Consider the following 20,966-nt stretch of genomic DNA (forward strand, 5'->3'; position numbering starts at 1 on the left):
CAAAGGGGTGACCTGCTTGGGCCATGCTACAAACATAAATTACAGAACAGTTCACGGACAAATATACAAGAAATGCTATTGGCGCACAGGACAGGAGGATCGCCAACATGAATACAACTCCTATCTCTGGATGGAGCTGCACCTTAAACAGAGAGAAAAAAACAGAATCAGGCATCAGAAAGACAAAAAATGCTGTATAATTTAAACAACAAGAAAAACAGAGAAATACTAAGGTGATCGCCGGCCACTAGCCATAAACTAAGACCCAGAATTTAGGTAAAGTTGAGGCTGCAGCCCGCTCCAATTACTAATAAATGAATTAAAAGAGTAAAAAGCGTAAAACAAAACTGTACCAGTATGCTAGCTATATGAAAGGGAAAATAAGTGCGTCTGGACTTGAAAATCTCCACAGAATCTGACTGTTTTATTGATGCAGGGAGATCATTCCACAGAAGAGGGGCATGATAAGAGAAAGTTCTATGACCTGCAGACTTCTTATTCACCTTAGGGACACAAAGTAGTCCTGCACCCTGAGAACATAAAGCCCCGGCCGGTACGTAAGATTTAATTAGGTCAGCTAGGTAGGGAGGTGCCAGTCCATGAATAATTTTATAGGTTAGTAGCAGAACCTTAAAATCTGATCTCACTGGGACAGGAAGCCAGTGAAGGGATGCCAAAATGGGTGTAATGTGGATGTACTTTCTGCTTTGTGTCAAAAGTCTGGCTGCAACATTTTGAACCAATTGGAGACCCCTAATGCTAGACTGCGGTAAACCAGAAAATAGAACATTGCAGTAGTCCAATCTAGAAGAGATAAATACATGGATCAGGGTCTCAGCATCAGCCATAGACAGGATGGGACGAATCTTCGCTATATTTCGCAGGTGGAAGAAAGCAGTCTTAGTAATTGCCAAAGGACAATGAAGGATCAAAAATTACCCCAAGGTTCCTCACTTTGTCAGTGTGATGTATGACACCCGAGCCGAGGCTGAGCGTTAACTGGTCAAATTGATGCCGATGTCTCACTGGACCAAGAACCATCATTTCCGTCTTATCAGAGTTTAAAAGAAGGAAGTTTCCATACATCCAATTTCTCACTGCTGCAAGGCAATCTTCTAAGGATTTTATGTGAATGAGATTACCAGCAGTTATCGGCATGTATAACTGAGTATCATCTGCATAGCAGTGAGAGGTAATCCCAAAACGCCGCAATATGTGCCTAAGGAGTGCTATATAAAGGGAGAAAAGCAGGGGGCCTAAGACAGACCCCTGTGGAACCCCAAATTTCATGTCACTAAGGTTAGAGGTAGTGTTACTGTACAAAACACAGTGAGAACGACTGGTCAAGTATGACGTCAGCCATGCAAGGGCATTCCCAGTAATCCCAAATGATTTTCCAGCCTATCAAGTAGAATATGATGATCCACTGTATCAAATGCAGCACTGTGATCTAACAGCAACAGAACCGTAGTGGTGTCCGAATCCATTGTAAGCAGAAGATCATTCACCACTTTAGTGAGAGCTGTCTCTGTGGAATGATATTTTCTAACAACAGACTGCAGTGGCTCAAAGAGATTATTCTCAGTAAGATAGTCTACGAGCTGCTGTGACACCACTTTTTCCAGAATTTTAGAGAAAAATGATAGATTTGATATCAGCCGATAGTTTTTCAATACACCAGGGTCAAGATTAGGTTTCTTAAGTAATGCTTTAATCACTGCAGATTTGAAACATTTAGGAACAGATCCAGAAGTTAAAGAAAGATTAATAATTTCCAGCACAGTCGGCCCAAGAGTGGGCCACAGGTCCTTAAAAAGTTTTGTTGGTATAGGATCAAATAAACAGGTTGTGCTTTTTGTTGACATTACAAGTTTTGTCAGCATGCCTAGTGAGATACTATCAAATTCTTTAAATCTAGGTAATACCTCAGTAATGGTGCCTACCTCAATAGTAGGGTGTAGTGGCTGGATTAAGGCATGTCGGGATATGTTTAACCTGATGTCTTCTATTTTCTTCCCAAAGTAATCCAGGAAATCTTGTGCTGTAAAAGGAGAGCGAACTACAGATGGTTGTCCATGCATAAGTGTTGCCACCGTGTCGAACAAGAACTTTGAGTTATGCTTGTTTTTGTTGATCAAATCAGAGTAGTAGGTCCGCTTTGTAGCCAATAATGCATGCTTATACTACACCATCTCTACTCCTTGTTTGGATGACATATGAGAGTGGAGGAGGCTGTAATATATGACAGAATTGTAATAATAATAATAATAATAATAGTTCCTGAAGAGGCTGTGGTCATTTAAGATCTGCAGTAAACTCCCGTGGATGTTCTACCAGTCCATGGTAACCATACTCTTTTACACTGTGGTGTGCTGGGGCCAGCACATCCAAGAAGGACACATCCAGGCTGGACAAACTGATCAGGTGGGCTGGTCTCTGTGGTTGGCATGAAGCTGGGCTCTCTGGTTACGGTGGCAGAGAAGAGAACAATGGACAAACTGTGGGACATTATGGATGATGCCATTCACCCTCTGCACACCAAGTGCAGGACCAACAGACTGAAACACTCCTTTATGCCTCAGGCCATCACACTGTACAACTCCTCACTTTGGGGCAGTGGTGGGCATGGCTGACTGAAAAGTTAGCTTTGATAACCGCTAATCAACCAACTGAAAAGTTAACTTTTATAATGCTAAACCGATAAACCGATAAAAAATTTAGGGGGAGATACCTCTAACCGTTATCTTTTAGTATTCACTCGGTGCACTGTCGCCTACTGATAAGCCACTTTCAAGTTTAAGCACTGCAGGAGCTGCTGAGTAAATTCAAAGGCAATCACAAACTCAAAACGAACACACAAAAAATAAAACCCCAAACATTGTCATCATCTTTATCAAAAGAACCCACAGTTTATCTCTATATTATATATTGTGGCAAGGTGCGTGGAAGAACGAGCCAGAGCTTTTTCCTATATGTACTCTGCCATAAAGAAATGCTATTTATTTCACACACAACACAGACAGTGGCAGAAGACATTAAACGCAAGGCACTTTCACTCATTGTTACAACATAACTCTTAACCAAACTGACTACACTGCTTCAACTACAAAAGCACTACAAATCTATAACACTAACATCACTGCTAAACCAACATGAACTATGATAACAATAATAAAAAAACTCAAACCCCAAACTCCCATAATGCATTGCAGTACAACAATTCACGGGCTTAGCGACTGGCCCGGCAATTGCTCAAATTTTTATAAACTGTTAACGGAGCTGCATTGCCAAACACAAAACAAAGACACCAAAAATAAAAAATAAAATCCCAAACACGGTCTACGGTCTGAGAGTGCTCAGAATGTTAGCGGACTGAAAGTTAGCAGAACTAAATTTAGCAGAAGCTAATTGGTCCAGTGATGGTTTTCAGAGTTAGCTAATTAGCTAAAGCTAATTTGCTAATGAAAAAAATAGCTTCGCTAATTAGTGGCTAGCGGATTTGCAGAATTGTGCTCACCACTGCTTGGGGGGAGGAGGAGTAACAGGAAGACAGATGATGGGAAGGAAAGGAGCAGTTGTAGCCAGTAAGACGGTATTTCTGGTGTTTATATTTGTATTTACATTTTGCAAACTGTTTCTTACTTCTACTTCTGATACTCTCTGTGCGCATACCCTGTGTGCTGCTATCCATTGCTGCTGGAATGTCAATTTCCCCGAAGGAGTCTTCCTAAGGCAGGGGTGGCCAAGTTCGGTCCACAAGAGCCACATTCCTGACACTCTTAGTTGTCTCCCTGCTCCAACACACCTGAATCCAATGAAAGGCTCATTAAAAGTCTGCTAACGAGTCTTTCATTGGATTCAGGTGTGTTGGAGCAGGGAGACAACTAAGAGTGTCAGGAATGTGGCTCTCGAGGACCGAACTTGGCCACCCCTGTCCTAAGGGATTAATAAAGTTCTATCTAATCTAGTCTAATCTAATAATCATAAATGTCAGCAGTGCTTCTTCTGTGTTGATTTCCACAAAGTCTTTGATTTTGGTCACTGGGCTGCTCTCTGGGACATCCTGAAAATTTAGAGATTCTTGAAAAATTGTTGGATATCATAGCCAGCTATTATATCCAACAAACCGACACTTTTGCTCAAAGTAGATACTGTGGAGGGTTCCCATTCATCTTTAAAAGTCTTACATGCATTGGACCTGTTAATCGTGCCTGAATTGAACCTTAATTAGTATTAAAATATCTGAAATCAGTCTTTCCAAAGGCTCAGAAATGCCAAGACATGGGATGTAGGATTTTATTCATGATTTCTTCTGATGTTGCTATTAAAAATAATTTTTAAAGGCAACATCTTTTTAAAAAAAAATTAGTGAAAGCCTCTCATAATGATACACAAAGCAAAATAGCAGAACCAACACATCTCTTATGGTTGGTACCAGCATGCTCAGACACATTTTCATCTAGCTACCATAGACATAACTTACTGTATGTGTTTTCATGGTTAAGTAGAGAAACTTGAAATGCTGCAGCTAGAGTACTGACAGGGACTAGAAGGATAGAGCATTTTTCACCCATATTGGCCTCTCTTCATTGGCTTCCTGTTAATTCTAGAATAGAATTGAAAATTCTTCTTCTTACCTATAAGGTTTTGAATAATCAGGTCCCATCTTATCTTAGGGACCTCATAGTACCATATCACCCCAATAGAGCACTTCGCTCTCAGACTGCAGGCTTACTTGTAGTTCCTTGGGTTTGTAAGAGTAGAATGGGAGGCAGAGCCTTCAGCTTTCAGGCTCCTCTCCTGTGGAACTAGCTCCTAATTCGGATCAGGGAGACAGACACCCTCTCTACTTTTAAGATTAGGCTCAAAACTTTCCTTTTTGCTAAAGCTTATAGTTAGGGCTGAATCAGGTGACCCTGAACCATCCCTTAGTTATGCTGCTATAGACTTTAACAGGAAGAAACCTCCAGCAGAACCAGGCTCAGGGAGGGGCAGTCTTCTGCTGGGACTGGTTGGGGCTGAGGGAGAGAACCAGGAAAAAGACATGCTGTGGAGGGGAGCAGAGATCAATCACTAATGATTAAATGCAGAGTGGTGCATACAGAGCAAAAAGAGAAAGAAACACTCAGTGCATCATGGAAACCCCCCAGCAGTCTAAGTCTATAGCAGCATAACTAAGGGATGGTTCAGGGTCACCTGATCCAGCCCTAACTATAAGCTTTAGCAAAAAGGAAAGTTTTAAGCCTAATCTTAAAAGTAGAGAGGGTGTCTGTCTCCCTGATCCGAATTGGGAGCTGGTTCCAGAGGAGAGGAGCCTGAAAGCTGAAGGCTCTGCCTCCCATTCTACTCTTACAGCGCCTTGGGGCAACTGTAGCGCCTTGGGGCAACTGTTTGTTGTGATTTGGCGCTATATAAAAAAATTGATTGATTGATTGATTGACAAACCCTAGGAACTACAAGTAAGCCTGTAGTCTGAGAGTGAAGCGCTCTATTGGGGTGATATGGTACTATGAGGTCCCTAAGATAAGATAGGAAAAGAGGGAGACCAAAGAGGAGGTTCATGGATGTGCTGAGAGAGGACATGCAGGTGGTTGGTGTGACAGAGGAAGATACAGAGGACAGGGTGAGATGGAAACGATTGATCTGCTGTGGCGACCCCTAACGGGAACAGCCGAAAGACAAAGAAGAAGAAGAAGTCAATGTGTTACTTTGACAGATACTGCCACGTGCTTGTTTGTATTGCTTTTAACCCCTGGGCATCCTTCCAGGGTACTGCCACTGGAGCCCATTGGAGGCCTAGGCAGCCCCCGAATCCCCTTCCTGACAAGACGGTAACCTCATTTCTATGCATTCAAAAATATGGGTGAGAACGCTGGATAAAAGTAAGAAGTAAGTCCCATGCAGGCCCCAGTGCCCACTGGACCAATACTTATTCCTAGATAACATAGTGTGAAGAGCATGAGATCCCTGTCACATCTTACTTCCTGAGCCAAGGCCCGTACCAGTGTTGCAGACCGAACAGTCCACCCCTAAGAATTGATCCGCCCTGCCTCCACTGTGCATGTGTCGTTTCGGAGCTCAGCAGCTCGTCTGAGTCTCTTCACCCAAAGCAATCAAATGGATTAATGGTATTAACCATCAGATGACAAGGTAAAACCTCTTAAATCATTCTAAAGTCAGTTTTAAGCAAAAACGAGGCGATACTCTGTGACGCTTTGAAATGGCCAACGCGCAGTGAACGTATCAGCTAGCAGCTTGTGTAGCTGCAGTGCTCTGATCGCTTCCTCTGTCTTTTATGATGAAATAATGCTGAATTTATGTGGAAATGATTGTTGCTTCAGATATCTGTCACTGAGATAGGACCGTTCGGTTGGCGACATGGTTTACAGTTGTGTGAGATGGATAGCCTGATCCACACACCTGGAATTGAACTAGAGACTGTAGATTGGGAGTCCAACTCCTTTCACAGTGAACCCACGTGTTACACACAGATCAAACTAGTGGAGTAAAAAGTGCTACATGACCGCCGACATTGACTTTCCACTCGCCTACTGAGATGTACTTCAGAAGAAGAATAAAGTTGTAGATGTGTTCAAGTAAAAAAAAAGACAAATAGGCATGTTCAAGTAAAGTACCAATGCCTCAAATTTGCTTTTGATCACAGCAGTCAAGTAAATATTTTACTCCCACCACTGGTTTTGGCAAAAGCTTTTTTTTTTTTAATACAAAAGTGTACAAGGCAATGATGTGTCCTCCTCATCAGTGTGTGTGTGTGTGTGTGTGTGTGTGTGTGTGTGTGTGTGTGTGTGTGTGTGTGTGTGTGTGTGTGTGTGTGTGTGTGTGTGTGTGTGTGTGTGTGTGTGTGTGTGTGTGTGTGTTTGTAATATTTTTATGATTTCTGAACATGTGTTTTATAGTTTTGTAGTGTGTTTATCTTTAATTTGTATAGCTTTTCTTTAGGTTGTGTGTAACTGTTAATGTATTATATCATGTGGTGTGTTTCTAAAGGTGGTTAGTGGTGACACATGTTCATTTTACTGAGTGGCTGTCAGTGTTTGCAAAGTTGTGTATATTATTTAATGGTTGAGTTTTTTAAGAATATTAAAGGTTGTGGGGCCATGTGTGTTTCTGGTTAAGTTTTGAGAAAAGTCTTTTATTTTTTGACTAGACCTGTTCACAAACTAACCAACAGACATGCTGGCAAAAACTGACAAACACAAAGACCACTTTGCCCAAGTGCAACACCAGATTTTTGCTAATTGTAATCACCACTGAATTATTTAAATTCATTAACAAAATCTCCTTTTGCAAAATGTTTGGGGTTTGAACTCATGACATATTTCACTGGTTTCTTGAAAGCGACATTTATGAGGTTTCTGAACTCAAAGGTGCTGAATATTTGCTGTGGGTGGCTTTTGTCCAAAGAACATTATTGGAAGCCACCAGAAAGTTTTTTTTGTTGCTGTTTTGTTTTGGTTTTTGATAGCTCCTTTCTCATGTCTTAGTTCCTTATGCCTTCACAGATCTGAGACCAGTAGAGGATCAGTCATACGCACTGGGACATACAGACACACACAAGTTGCCCAATATCTACACACGACAAAGCAGGTATTTATCACACACCTGTACATGTAATATTTTTCTTCTTTTGGCACATGTGAAGGACGATAATTAACAGTTTTAATGGAGAACAAGTTGTTTTACAGTGGAACTAAGGAGTAATGAGGAGGAATAATGCAGAGATAATATGATCCAAGAATTCAATCAATCAATCAATCAATCAATTTTTTTATATAGCGCCAAATCACAACAAACAGTTGCCCCAATCAATCAATTCAATCAATCAATTTTTTTATATAGCGCCAAATCACAACAAACAGTTGCCCCAAGGCGCTTTATATTGTAAGGCAAGGCCATACAATAATTATGTAAAACCCCAACGGTCAAAACGACCCCCTGTGAGCAAGCACTTGGCTACAGTGGGAAGGAAAAACTCCCTTTTAACAGGAAGAAACCTCCAGCAGAACCAGGCTCAGGGAGGGGCAGTCTTCTGCTGGGACTGGTTGGGGCTGAGGGAGAGAACCAGGAAAAAGACATGCTGTGGAGGGGAGCAGAGATCGATCACTAATGATTAAATGCAGAGTGGTGCATACAGAGCAAAAAGAGAAAGAAACAGTGCATCATGGGAACCCCCCAGCAGTCTACGTCTATAGCAGCATAACTAAGGGATGGTTCAGGGTCACCTGATCCAGCCCTAACTATAAGCTTTAGCAAAAAGGAAAGTTTTAAGCCTAATCTTAAAAGTAGAGAGGGTGTCTGTCTCCCTGATCTGAATTGGGAGCTGGTTCCACAGGAGAGGAGCCTGAAAGCTGAAGGCTCTGCCTCCCATTGTACTCTTACAAACCCTAGGAACTACAAGTAAGCCTGCAGTCTGAGAGCGAAGCGCTCTATTGGGGTGATATGGTACTATGAGGTCCCTAAGATAAGATGGGACCTGATTATTCAAAACCTTATAAGTAAGAAGAAGAATTTTAAAAGAATTCAAAGAATTCAAAGAAGAGCAAGAAAATGAGGAGAAGAGAAGGTCAGCTGAGGTGGAGAGTGAATCAGGAGCTTCAGTACATAAGGGAGTGCTGTTTTTTTTTTTTTACAATTCGTGTTGGCACGTGCACTCACATGGGATGCGTGGGCATTTTGACATCCAGGTTCTGGCTTTTGTTCCATTTTGGTTAAATTCACTTATTATGGTTATTGGAGGTTACATCCTCCATTTTTCTTCTAATGAATGGTTCTGTGACCTCCATTTTCTTTAGACATCCTCATGGTTTCTCCATCCTGGTTTGTTGTCCTCTGGTCATTCCTGTGTTGTTCCCTGTATCAGTGTTTATTCGTCTGCCTCCACTGTGTTCCTGTTTTTGTCTTCCACCGGGTTTTCTTGTTGGGTGCTTCAGGCAGTGGGCTGGTTTCTTTTCAGTTTTACTTTCAGTTTTGTGCCCTCTGCAGTTTTGTTGTTCCTCACATTTGCTTTTCTTTCCTCTGCACTTCTTATGTTTGTGCTTGCTTCCCCTCAGTACCAGCGGCACGATGGCTTAGCATTGATGCCTCACAGCAAGAATGTTGTGGGATCGCTTCCCACCTTTCTGTGTGGCATTTGCATGTTCTCCTGGTGTCTGTGTGGGTTTCTTCCGGGTACTCTGGTTTCCTCCCACAATCAAAAAGCATGCTTATTTAGGGTCTGCTCCTTTCTCTGCCCATGACCAAGGCAACGTCTTTACATCTAGAGTTGGTCCCTGGACGCTGGACTGTGGCTGCCCACTGCCCCTAGTGGTTGGATTGTGTCTGACTGTAATTAGGATGAATTAAATGCAGAGGACAGATTTTGTTGTATGTATATGTACAATGTCAATAAAGGTCCTTCTTCTTCTAATCATAGATTAATATTAGTCTCTTTGTGTTTCCAGTCTTCTGTTTTAATCTGTTGTTGTGGTTTCCTGTTGTGTTGCGACTTCTGGGTTTGGTCCTTTGCTCTCTTGTGTGTCAGAACTTCCAACATTAATTAGACCGGTCTCTTTATTCATCCATCTCAGTGAATATTTCCCAGTAAGAATTAATTTCAGTATTTTTCCAAGTTATTCAATTTCTTCAGTGATCCTATATGTGCCCCTTGGTATGTTCATATGTGGACATAAGCGTTCTGTTACTTCTGTGCTTTGACCGCTACTACAGTGAGGCAAATAAGTATTTGATCCACTGTCGATTTTGCAAGTTTTTCCGCCTACAAAGAATGTTGAGGTCTGTAATTTGTATCGTAGATAAACTTCAACCGTGAGAGATAGAATCTAAATAAAAATTCTCAGAAAATCATATTGTTTGCTTTTTAAATAATTAATTTGCATTTTATTGCATGAAATAAGTATTTGATCACCTACCAACCAGCAAGAATTCTGGCTCTCACACACCTATTAGTTTTTCTTTAAGAAGTCCTCTTATTCTCCATTCTTTACTTGTATTAATTGCACCTGTTTGAACTGGTTACCTGTATAAAAGACACCTGTCCACACACTCAATCAGTCACACTCCAACCTGTCCACCATAGCCAAGACCAAAGAGTTGTCTAAGGACACCAGGGACAAAATTGTAGACCTGCACAAGGCTGGGATGGACTACAGGACAACAGGCAAGCAGCTTAGTGAGAAGACAACTGTTGGAGTAATTATTAGATGATGGAAGAAACAAAAGATGACAGTCAGTCTTCCTCGGCCTGGGGCTCCATGCAAGATCTCGCCTCGTGGGGTAAGGATGATTCTGAGAAAGCCCAGAACTACACAAGAGGACCTGGTCAATGACCTGAAGAGAGCTGGGACCACAGTCACAAAGATTACATTACTAACACACTACGCCGTCATGGTTTAAAATCCTGCAGGGCAGCAAGGTCCCCCTGCTCAAGCCAGCACATGTCCAGGCCTGTTTGAACTTCACCAGTGACCAACGGGAGAAGGTCTTGTGGTCAGATGCGACCAAAATAGAGCTTTTTGGTATCATCTCCACTCGCCGCTTTTGGAGGATGAGAACAACCTCAAGAACAATGTCCCAACTGTGAAGCATGTGGATGGAAACATCATTTTGGGGGGCTTTTCTGCAAAGGTGAGATTTTGGCAAACAACCTCCTTCCCTCAGTAAGAGTATTGAAGATGGGTCATGGTTGGGTCTTCCAGTATGACAATGACCCGAAACACACAGCCAGGGCAACTAAGGAGTGGCTCTGAAAGAAGCATTTCAAGGTCCTGGAGTGGCCTGACCAGTCTCCAGACCTGAATTCAACAGAAAATCTTTGGAGGAAGCTGAAACTCAAAACTTGAAAGATCTAGAGAAGATCTGTATGAAGAAGTGGATCAAAATCCCTGCTGCAGTGTGCAAACTTGGTCAAGAACTACAGGAAACGTCTGACCTCTGTAATTTTAAACAAAGGTTTCTGTACCAAATATTAAGGTCCGTTTTTCTATTGTATCAAATACTTATTTTATGCAATAAAATGCAAATTAATTATTTAAAAATCATACAGTGTGATTTTCTGAATTTCTTTTTTTTAGATTCTGTCTCACAGTTGAAGTGTACCTACGATAAAAATAATAATACAGACAAACAAACACTCACTCCCACATGCACAATTCAAAGTTTGCAATTCCCCTAACCTGCATGTCTTTGGATGTGGGAGGAAGCCGGAGCACCCGGAGGAAGAACATGTAAACTCCACACAGAAAGGCCACAGGTGGTGGGAATCAATACCCTGACTTTCTTGCTGTGAGACAACAGTGCTAACCATTAAGCCACTGTGCTGCCCAGAGGCAATGCAACGCATCACCAAAATGCCATGACACCAACTTTACTAAATGCAGAGTGAGAGGCAGTGCACGACTCCAGCAACTTTCCTGTCCTCGTCAACAAAACCACCTCAGCCACTTAGAGAAGATACAGAAATCATTAATGATATATATGCTGTATGCTGTACAGTCATTCCACCTTCACTTCAAACATCATTATAAGACTAAAATTACCATGACAATCATGCCCATGATGAGTGTATGTAAAGTTCTGATCAGAACTGGCATATGTCACACGTTGTGCTGCTCTTGTTCAGATCTTAGTATTTAACAGAAGTTCTGGAAAAAAAAAACACTGTCACATGTTTAATATTTTGGCATCTACTGGGTACTGAAGTATCAGTTCTCTCAATATCACCAGCTCACAGCAGTTCTGACTTTGCTTTCATTGATTGTGCATGTTCCAAACATTCCCCAGCAGGGCCCCAGCTGGGCTCCTCTGGCCCACCAGACCTGTGTGATGTTAAAGCACCAGTGGTGGGCACAGTTCCGATAATCTGATAACCGATAATTATCAAAGATAATGTTTTCATTATCAGATTATCTTTTTAGATGACTTTAAAAACCATTATCGGACTAATTATCTTGCGATAAATTTTTGTCCAGTAATTTTTAGACTGATAACGTGGTAAATAAAGCTGAACAGCTACAGATATTTATAAAACTTAAAATCAGTTGAGCACCTACCTGTTAAATGTTTCATAGCAGATGTGTAGTTCTACCCTCTGCAAAACAGAGAAGAGCTGCTTTAAGAAGAAACCGCTCTATCCTCTGCAGGCAAAGGAGAACTGTAACCCCTCCCCCCCCCCAAAAATTTTTTATTTCTTTTAACCCCATACTGATATGCGGGCAATATCACCCAAGTCATCCAGAGGCATACATTTTTACCATATGGATCAACTTTTAACCAAACTAATGTTGGACAAGTTATTTAAATTAATGTCATGTCTGAAGTTTTCTAAAGTGAAAATATCAAATATATGTTTTAGTTTTAAAGTAATGCACTAATTTTTAAGGTTTTAGTGTGGATATATGCTGTGCCCAGCAGTGCATTATGGGTAGGATAGGGTAATCTCAGTGCGTTCACGACATGAAAAATGCATTTGAAACACTCTGATCAGGCTCTACGGACAACAGCATTAAACTCTAGTGCCTAAAACTCTCGTGAATATATTCACGATTATAGACGTTGTTATTGTGTCTGCGTTTATTAAATTCCACGCATCTTAAATGTAGCAGACATGGATTATCTGGAATTTTGTTTTGGCAAGTTTTCAAGGTCTCTACTGCCATCTGCTGGCCAGTAGTATTCATTTGCCCTATTGTTGTATCCCATTCTCCCTTGCGTGCCAGAGTCACTGCAGTTAAAACAACATAGAGAATCCACATGATGACAATTGTAAATCAATCAATCAATCAATCAATTTTTTTATATAGCGCCAAATCACAACAAACAGTTGCCCCAAGGCGCTTTATATTGTAAGGCAAGGCCATACAATAATTATGTAAAACCCCAACGGTCAAAACGACCCCCTGTGAGCAAGCACTTGGCTACAGTGGGAAGGAAAAACTCCCTTTTAACAGGAAGAAACCTCCAGCAGAACCAGGCTCAGGGAGGGGCAGTCTTCTGCTGGGACTGGTTGGGGCTGAGGGAGAGAACCAGGAAAAAGACATGCTGTGGAGGGGAGCAGAGATCGATCACTAATGATTAAATGCAGAGTGGTGCATACAGAGCAAAAAGAGAAAGAAACAGTGCATCATGGGAACCCCCCAGCAGTCTACGTCTATAGCAGCATAACTAAGGGATGGTTCAGGGTCACCTGATCCAGCCCTAACTATAAGCTTTAGCAAAAAGGAAAGTTTTAAGCCTAATCTTAAAAGTAGAGAGGGTGTCTGTCTCCCTGATCTGAATTGGGAGCTGGTTCCACAGGAGAGGAGCCTGAAAGCTGAAGGCTCTGCCTCCCATTCTACTCTTACAAACCCTAGGAACTACAAGTAAGCCTGCAGTCTGAGAGCGAAGCGCTCTAATGGGGTAATATGGTACTACGAGGTCCCTAAGATAAGATGGGACCTGATTATTCAAAACCTTATAAGTAAGAAGCAGAATTTTAAATTCTATTCTAGAATTAACAGGAAGCCAATGAAGAGAGGCCAATATGGGTGAGATATGCTCTCTCCTTCTAGTCCCCGTCAGTACTCTAGCTGCAGCATTTTGAATTAACTGAAGGCTTTTTAGGGAACTTTTAGGACAACCTGATAATAATGAATTACAATAGTCCAGCCTAGAGGAAATAAATGCATGAATTAGTTTTTCAGCATCACTCTGAGACAAGACCTTTCTGATTTTAGAGATATTGCGTAAATGCAAAAAAGCAGTCCTACATATTTGTTTAATATGCGCTTTGAATGACATATCCTGATCAAAAATGACTCCAAGATTTCTCACAGTATTACTAGAGGTCAGGGTAATGCCATCCACAGTAAGGATCTGGTTAGACACCATGTTTCTAAGATTTGTGGGGCCAAGTACAATAACTTCAGTTTTATCTGAGTTTAAAAGCAGGAAATTAGAGGTCATCCATGTCTTTATGTCTGTAAGACAATCCTGCAGTTTAGCTAATTGGTGTGTGTCCTCTGGCTTCATGGATAGATAAAGCTGGGTATCATCTGCGTAACAATGAAAATTTAAGCAATACCGTCTAATAATACTGCCTAAGGGAAGCATGTATAAAGTGAATAAAATTGGTCCTAGCACAGAACCTTGTGGAACTCCATAATTAACTTTAGTCTGTGAAGAAGATTCCCCATTTACATGAACAAATTGTAATCTATTAGACAAATATGATTCAAACCACCGCAGCGCAGTGCCTTTAATACCTATGGCATGCTCTAATCTCTGTAATAAAATTTTATGGTCAACAGTATCAAAAGCAGCACTGAGGTCTAACAGAACAAGCACAGAGATGAGTCCACTGTCCGAGGCCATAAGAAGATCATTTGTAACCTTCACTAATGCTGTTTCTGTACTATGATGAATTCTAAAACCTGACTGAAACTCTTCAAATAGACCATTCCTCTGCAGATGATCAGTTAGCTGTTTTACAACTACCCTTTCAAGAATTTTTGAGAGAAAAGGAAGGTTGGAGATTGGCCTATAATTAGCTAAGATAGCTGGGCCAAGTGATGGCTTTTTAAGTAATGGTTTAATTACTGCCACCTTAAAAGCCTGTGGTACATAGCCAACTAACAAAGATAAATTGATCATATTTAAGATCGAAGCATTAAATAATGGTAGGGCTTCCTTGAGCAGCCTGGTAGGAATGGGGTCTAATAAACATGTTGATGGTTTGGATGAAGTATCTAATGAAAATAACTCAGACAGAACAATCGGAGAGAAAGAGTCTAACCAAATACCGGCATCACTGAAAGCAGCCAAAGATAACGATACGTCTTTGGGATGGTTATGAGTAATTTTTTCTCTAATAGTTAAAATTTTGTTAGCAAAGAAAGTCATGAAGTCATTACTAGTTAAAGTTAATGGAATACTCAGCTCAATAGAGCTCTGACTCTTTGTCAGCCTGGCTACAGTGCTGAAAAGAAACCTGGGGTTGTTCTTATTTTCTTCAATTAGTGATGAGTAGAAAGATGTCCTAGCTTTACGGAGGGCTTTTTTATAGAGCAACAGACTCTTTTTCCAGGCTAAGTGAAGATCTTCTAAATTAGCGAGACTCGTGGTGTTAAAACTCAAATTCAAATTTATTAGTAGTTGCGAATGTACCAGAAACAATACTGGAATTTATTGGTTATCGGTTATCTGTAACTTCCTATACATTTTTGGGTGGTTTATCATTTTATCTTTATCATAGATAACTTTTCAGTTATCTGATTATCTGTTATCGAAGTTTATTTTTTGGTTATCTGTGCCCACCATTGAAGCAGACCATCTGTTTGTAAAGCTTTGGTCAGACCACAGCACTGTAGGGGCCAAGACATGGGCAGTGAAGGGAGTGCAGAGGAGGAATTAAATGCCTTTGAGAAAGAACAGGAAGGTAGACTGAGGTGTTTCAGAAGAGATGATGAAGTGAGAAGTCAAATCAAATCAATTTTATTTATATAGCGCCAAATCACAACAAACAGTCGCCCCAAAGGCAAAAGCCATACAATAATTACAGAAAAACCCCAACGGTCAAAACGACCCCCTGTGAGCAAGCACTTGGCGACAGTGGGAAGGACAACTCCCTTTTAACAGGAAGAAACCTCCAGCAGAACCAGGCTCAGGGAGGGGTAGTCTTCTGCTGGGACTGGTTGGGGCTGAGGGGAGAGAATCTGGAAAAAGACATGCTGTGGAGGGGAGCAGAGATCAATCACCAATGATTAAAAGCAGAGTGGTGCATACAGAGCAAAAAGAGGTGAATAAAAAGAAACACTGGGTGCATCATGGGAAACCCCCCAGCAGTCTAAATCTCTGCAGCATGAGAGGATGCAGCAAATCATTCCTGCATTTTCTCTGACATATTTTCTCATTGCTACTTCCATGTGACCTGTCTTTCTTTTAGGTCCCAGCATCTTCTGCGTCTGCCTGCACCAAAGGACACCATCTGCAGCCAGACCTCCTTAGACAGACCAGAAGCAGACCAGAATCGAGGTGCTGAAGCCTGTCGGGAAAACACCAGGCTGCTGGATAGTCCTGAATGTCCAGCGGGACGCTCGCTGAGAACTTTCCAAGAAAAAGAGTCAGATGGAAGTGTAAGAGGCTGGTCCTGGACTGTGGGGGACAACTGCGGCACTGCTCAGTGGGTGAGGCAAAAGCAGCTGTGCAGGAGCACCCGTCCCTGGTGAGGGTACCACAGGGGTCTGCGTGGCTTCAAGGTCCATCATATCACTTTATAATTTTCATTAATTATGTCCTGGAATCAGGATTCAAGGATTTCGGTTTTGTCAGAAAGTGATCATGTGCTGGTAAACCAGAACCAGAAACACTTGAACTGCACCAGAGGTTCAGGACTCTGAGACAAGTCCTTTCTCTGGAAACAATTAAAAATTATGTGAACTGTTTGGCTTCCACTTTGTCTAAAATTGTGCTGGAGGGTCATTTCTAGAATGCTCTGGATCACAGTTGTTCTTTGTTTAATCTGATCAACACACTGTTAAATGCACACGAAAGCCAAGAACTTGGGAGTCTGAGAAATGTCATGTGGACTCCAGGAACAATTTCATCCGGCCAGCCAGATCAAGGAGGAGGAAATTCAGAAGGTTTGGAATCCTCAATTCCTTCACCTTGTCAAAGAAAATGGTCCTTTATAACAGAAGGAGGAGCTAATTAGGGGTGGGGGGGGTCTGCATTAAATATTCATGTGTGAGATATCAACTTCAGGTTAAAAACAAAAAATTTGCAGAAAGATGGTTTAATCATGAGTAGGGCTGGGCAAGTTAATGCGTTATCACATTAGCGCATTCATTAATTAATGCCAAGAATTTTTTTTATCGTACGTTATCGCAGTTTTTTTCTTAACAGTGGAGTGCTTTGAGTCTTAAATATCACCTAAATGCAGCACACACAGCTGATACCAGCAAATCATTCAACAAAACACACTGCAGCACGAGTCTTCGGCAGACTACTTTAGATGTAGCGTGTGGGAGAACTATTGATAAACAAAGGCAAGAGAAGCTCGTAAATGCGACAGCAAAATGGATTGCTACAGACTGCAGGCCGATTGTGGAAGACGTCGGACTGAGAGACATTCCGAGAATCGCAACAAATGACGGCACGTGTGAGATTCCCTCACAACGCACCATAAAGGAGAGGACTGCAAAAGCCACAACTTTACAATGTGCACCCGCTGTTGCTCTCACAACAAGCCACATTATTCCAGGTGTTCGTAAGAAAATACTCCAAACATACACAAGAGTTAATAAGGGAGAGACTAATCCATGGGCAGAGTGTGGGAGTGTCAGCACAAACTATTGGGGGTTTCAACAGAAACCAGTTTAAACCAGCACATCTTAAACTGGCTCGAGCCGGGCCTAGAACATCGGAACTTGTCACTTGTATTACCTCCGCCCACCCCCTGCCAAAATCCCTCCCTCATCACTTTTTGAAGGATGAATAAACTAATTGCAGGATAAAAAAAATTTTATGGGGCCTAATTGTTCCGAACGCTACTTTGCTGTGAAACCTTTTATAATGTGCGTTGTATAAACATGTAGACATATCTGTATACAATGCACATTTTAAAAAGTTTCACTGAAAAGCAGCTGTAAGCCCCTTTCACACTGCGCCAATGTAGAGTTGCATAATACAGCGTACCGACTACACCGAGCTTATGCTAACCCTAACCCTACGCTGAGTTTATGCAGCCCTACATGGCAATATGCTGAGGGATGCAAAGGGTTCCACAGAATGCACGCAAAAGTTAAACATTTAATTTATTGGCTGACTTTCGGTCTACACAACACTGCGCTACTGTTTGTAAGTCTACACAACACTACTGTACACCATGTCTCTGCAATTGTACACGCTATTCCAGTCCAGCGAAAAATCCTTTTAGATTTTTTTATCAGTACATACCTGCATTGCTAGATTTTATTCATCCTGTTGGACTCTGCTTAACTTTGCCGGCAGTGAAGCTTCAAAACCACAGAAGAAGAGGTGGGCCAAACTTACTCTGCGAAGTGCATTCAAACCATATAATGCACGGCTTCGAGTTGTTTAATCCACTTATACCATGGTCCCACACAGTGAGCTAACACACAAATATTTATTTAAGTTAACAGAACTTGATAAAAATGCATAAGTATTTGGGACTATTTTATGCCATTTTGCCTCCGATGTGCTTACTGTGTCTGCGGGCTCGCGCCGCAGCAGGCCACTCACACCGCCCCCATCTCTGCTGTATGGAGCTGTGACCAACTGGCAACAGGTCCAGAAACTACGCTCTCTGTTTTGATGCAGAGCGCTCCAACAGCCTGCAAGTGTAGAACCATTCTCTTCTTCTTTCCCGTCTTCAATCTTGTCCAGTTTGTCTGATGTTAAATCTTTACGCCGTTGCTTTTGCCGTTCTTCTCGTCTGCTCTCCTCCTCTTTCCATTTCTCAAACATTTATTTTGGCCAAAAATATTAAAATTCACTTGGAAATCCATGTTTTATCGCGTTTCTGGCATTCACCTGTCAAAACACAGCTGACTGCGCCAACTGATTTGCGCGTTGCTATGGTGACGACCAGAGCGGAGTGATTATAACAGTGGCTTAACTCGCCGAGCGTATACACGAAAGTAATGCACGCCAGTTAGACATATGAATGACAACACAAAAACTTTTTTTCCACTCGTGGTTAGTGGTTGGGTGAAGCCATTTATTGTCAAACAACTGTTTCCTCTTTCCTCTAAATCAAAATGACAAGAGAACTACCCAAATTAACTTGATCAAAAGTTTACATACCCCTGTTCTTAATACTGTGTATTTCCCCCTTTAACATCAGTGACAGCTTGGAGTATTTTGTGGACGAGGCTCTCTGATGGCAAAACTGCTGCTGAATATGTTTCGGACTTTATTTACATCAACTACAAAGAAATACAAACAATATGGCACTCTATGGTAAATCTGCATGGAGTAGACAGTTCTCAAAAATGGAGTCACTGTGCAAGAAGTAGATGAGTGAGGAAAGCCACCAAGACACCCAGACAACCCAGAAGAAGTTATAGGCTTACGTGGCTGTGATTGGAGAAATTATGCACAGTGCAAGCTTTGCATTTTGTATCACCACTTATCCATTTTCATGATGAAGTGGTATAGAGGAGGATTTTCTTAAAAAGAAGACCTGAAGGTTTAGCTAGAAATTGCCAGAATGTACATCTGAGATGCAAGCCTGGATTTGATCTGTTTTGGTGAAAGAAAATCCTTCTCTGCTCTACTCCACTATGAAGCTAAGAGTATTGATGCAAAATGCAAAGCTTGCACTGTGCACAATTTCTCCAATCACAGCCACCAAGACACGCAGACAACCCAGAAGAAGTTATAGGGTTACAGTAGTGTTCAGAATAATAGTAGTGCTATGTGACTAAAAAGATTAATCCAGGTTTTGAGTATATTTCTTATTGTTACATGGGAAACAAGGTACCAGTAGATTCTCACAAATCCAACAAGACCAACCATTCATGATATGCACACTCTTAAGGCTATGAAATTGGGCTACTAGTAAAAAAAAGTAGAAAAGGCGGTGTTCACAATAATAGTAGCATCTGCTGTTGACGCTACAAACTCAAAACTATTATGTTCAAACTGCTGTTTTAGCAATCCTGTGAATCACTAAGCTAGTATTTAGTTGTATAACCACAGTTTTTTATGATTTCTTCACATCTGCAAGGCATTAATTTTGTTGGTTTGGTACCAAGATTTTGCTTGTTTACTAGTGTGCTTGGGGTCATTGTCTTGTTGAAACACCCATTTCAAGGGCATGTCCTCTTCAGCATAAGGCAACATGACCTCTTCAAATTTTTGACATATCCAAACTGATCCATGATACCTGGTATGCGATATATCAATCAATCAATCAACTTTTTTTTTATATAGCGCCAAATCACAACAAACAGTTGCCCCAAGGCGCTTTATATTGTAAGGCAAGGCCATACAATAATTATGAAAAACCCCAACGGTCAAAACGACCCCCTGTGAGCAAGCACTTGGCTACAGTGGGAAGGAAAAACTCCCTTTTAACAGGAAGAAACCTCCAGCAGAACCAGGCTCAGGGAGGGGCAGTCTTCTGCTGAGACTGGTTGGGGCTGAGGGAAAGAACCAGGAAAAAGACATGCTGTGGAGGGGGGCAGAGATCGATCACTAATGATTAAATGCAGAGTGATGCATACAGAGCAAAAAGAGAAAGAAACAGTGCATCATGGGAACCCCCCCCACAGTCTACGTCTAAAGCAGCATAACCAAGGGATGGTCCAGGGTCACCTGATCCAGCCCTAACTATAAGCCTTAGCGAAAAGGAAAGTTTTAAGCCTAATCTTAAAAGTAGAGAGGGTATCTGTCTCCCTGATCTGAATTGGGAGCTGGTTCCACAGGAGAGGAGCCTGAAAGCTGAAGGCTCTGCCTCCCATTCTACTCTTACAAACCCTAGGAACTACAAGTAAGCCTGCAGTCTGAGAGCGAAGCGCTCTAATGGGGTAATATGGTACTACGAGGTCCCTAAGATAAGATGGGACCTGATTATTCAAAACCTTATAAGTAAGAAGAAGAATTTTAAATTCTATTCTAGAATTAACAGGAAGCCAATGAAGAGAGGCCAACACGGGTGAAATATATATATAGGTCCAACACCATAGTAGGAGAAACATGCCCATATCATGATGCTTGCACCACCATGCTTCACTGTCTTCACTGTGAACTGTGGCTTGAATTCAGAGTTTGGGGGTCGCCTCACAAACTGTCTGCTGTCCTTGGACCCAAAACAATTTACAAACAATTTTACTCTCATCAGTCCACAAAATATTCCTCCATTTCTCTTTAGGCCAGTTGATGTGTTCTTTGGCAAATTGTAACCTCTTCTGCACATGTCTTTTATTTAACAGAGGGACTTTGCAGGG

General features: G+C 41.6%; 1 protein-coding gene across 1 annotated transcript in view; it reads left to right on the forward strand.

Moving 5' to 3' along the window:
* LOC117502044 (alpha-tubulin N-acetyltransferase 1-like) overlaps positions 1-16,337 on the forward strand; it is a 110,308-nt gene extending 93,971 nt beyond the window's left edge. The window contains exons 11-12 of the mRNA XM_034161028.1: positions 7,524-7,608; positions 15,938-16,337. Of these exons, the coding sequence (XP_034016919.1) occupies positions 7,524-7,608; positions 15,938-16,220 (368 nt within the window). The 3' untranslated portion in view covers positions 16,221-16,337. The remainder of the gene's footprint in view (positions 1-7,523; positions 7,609-15,937) is intronic.
* The last annotated feature ends 4,629 nt before the right edge of the window (positions 16,338-20,966 follow it).

This window comes from Thalassophryne amazonica, chromosome 20 (assembly GCF_902500255.1).
Source record: "Thalassophryne amazonica chromosome 20, fThaAma1.1, whole genome shotgun sequence".
Lineage (NCBI taxonomy): Eukaryota > Metazoa > Chordata > Actinopteri > Batrachoidiformes > Batrachoididae > Thalassophryne > Thalassophryne amazonica.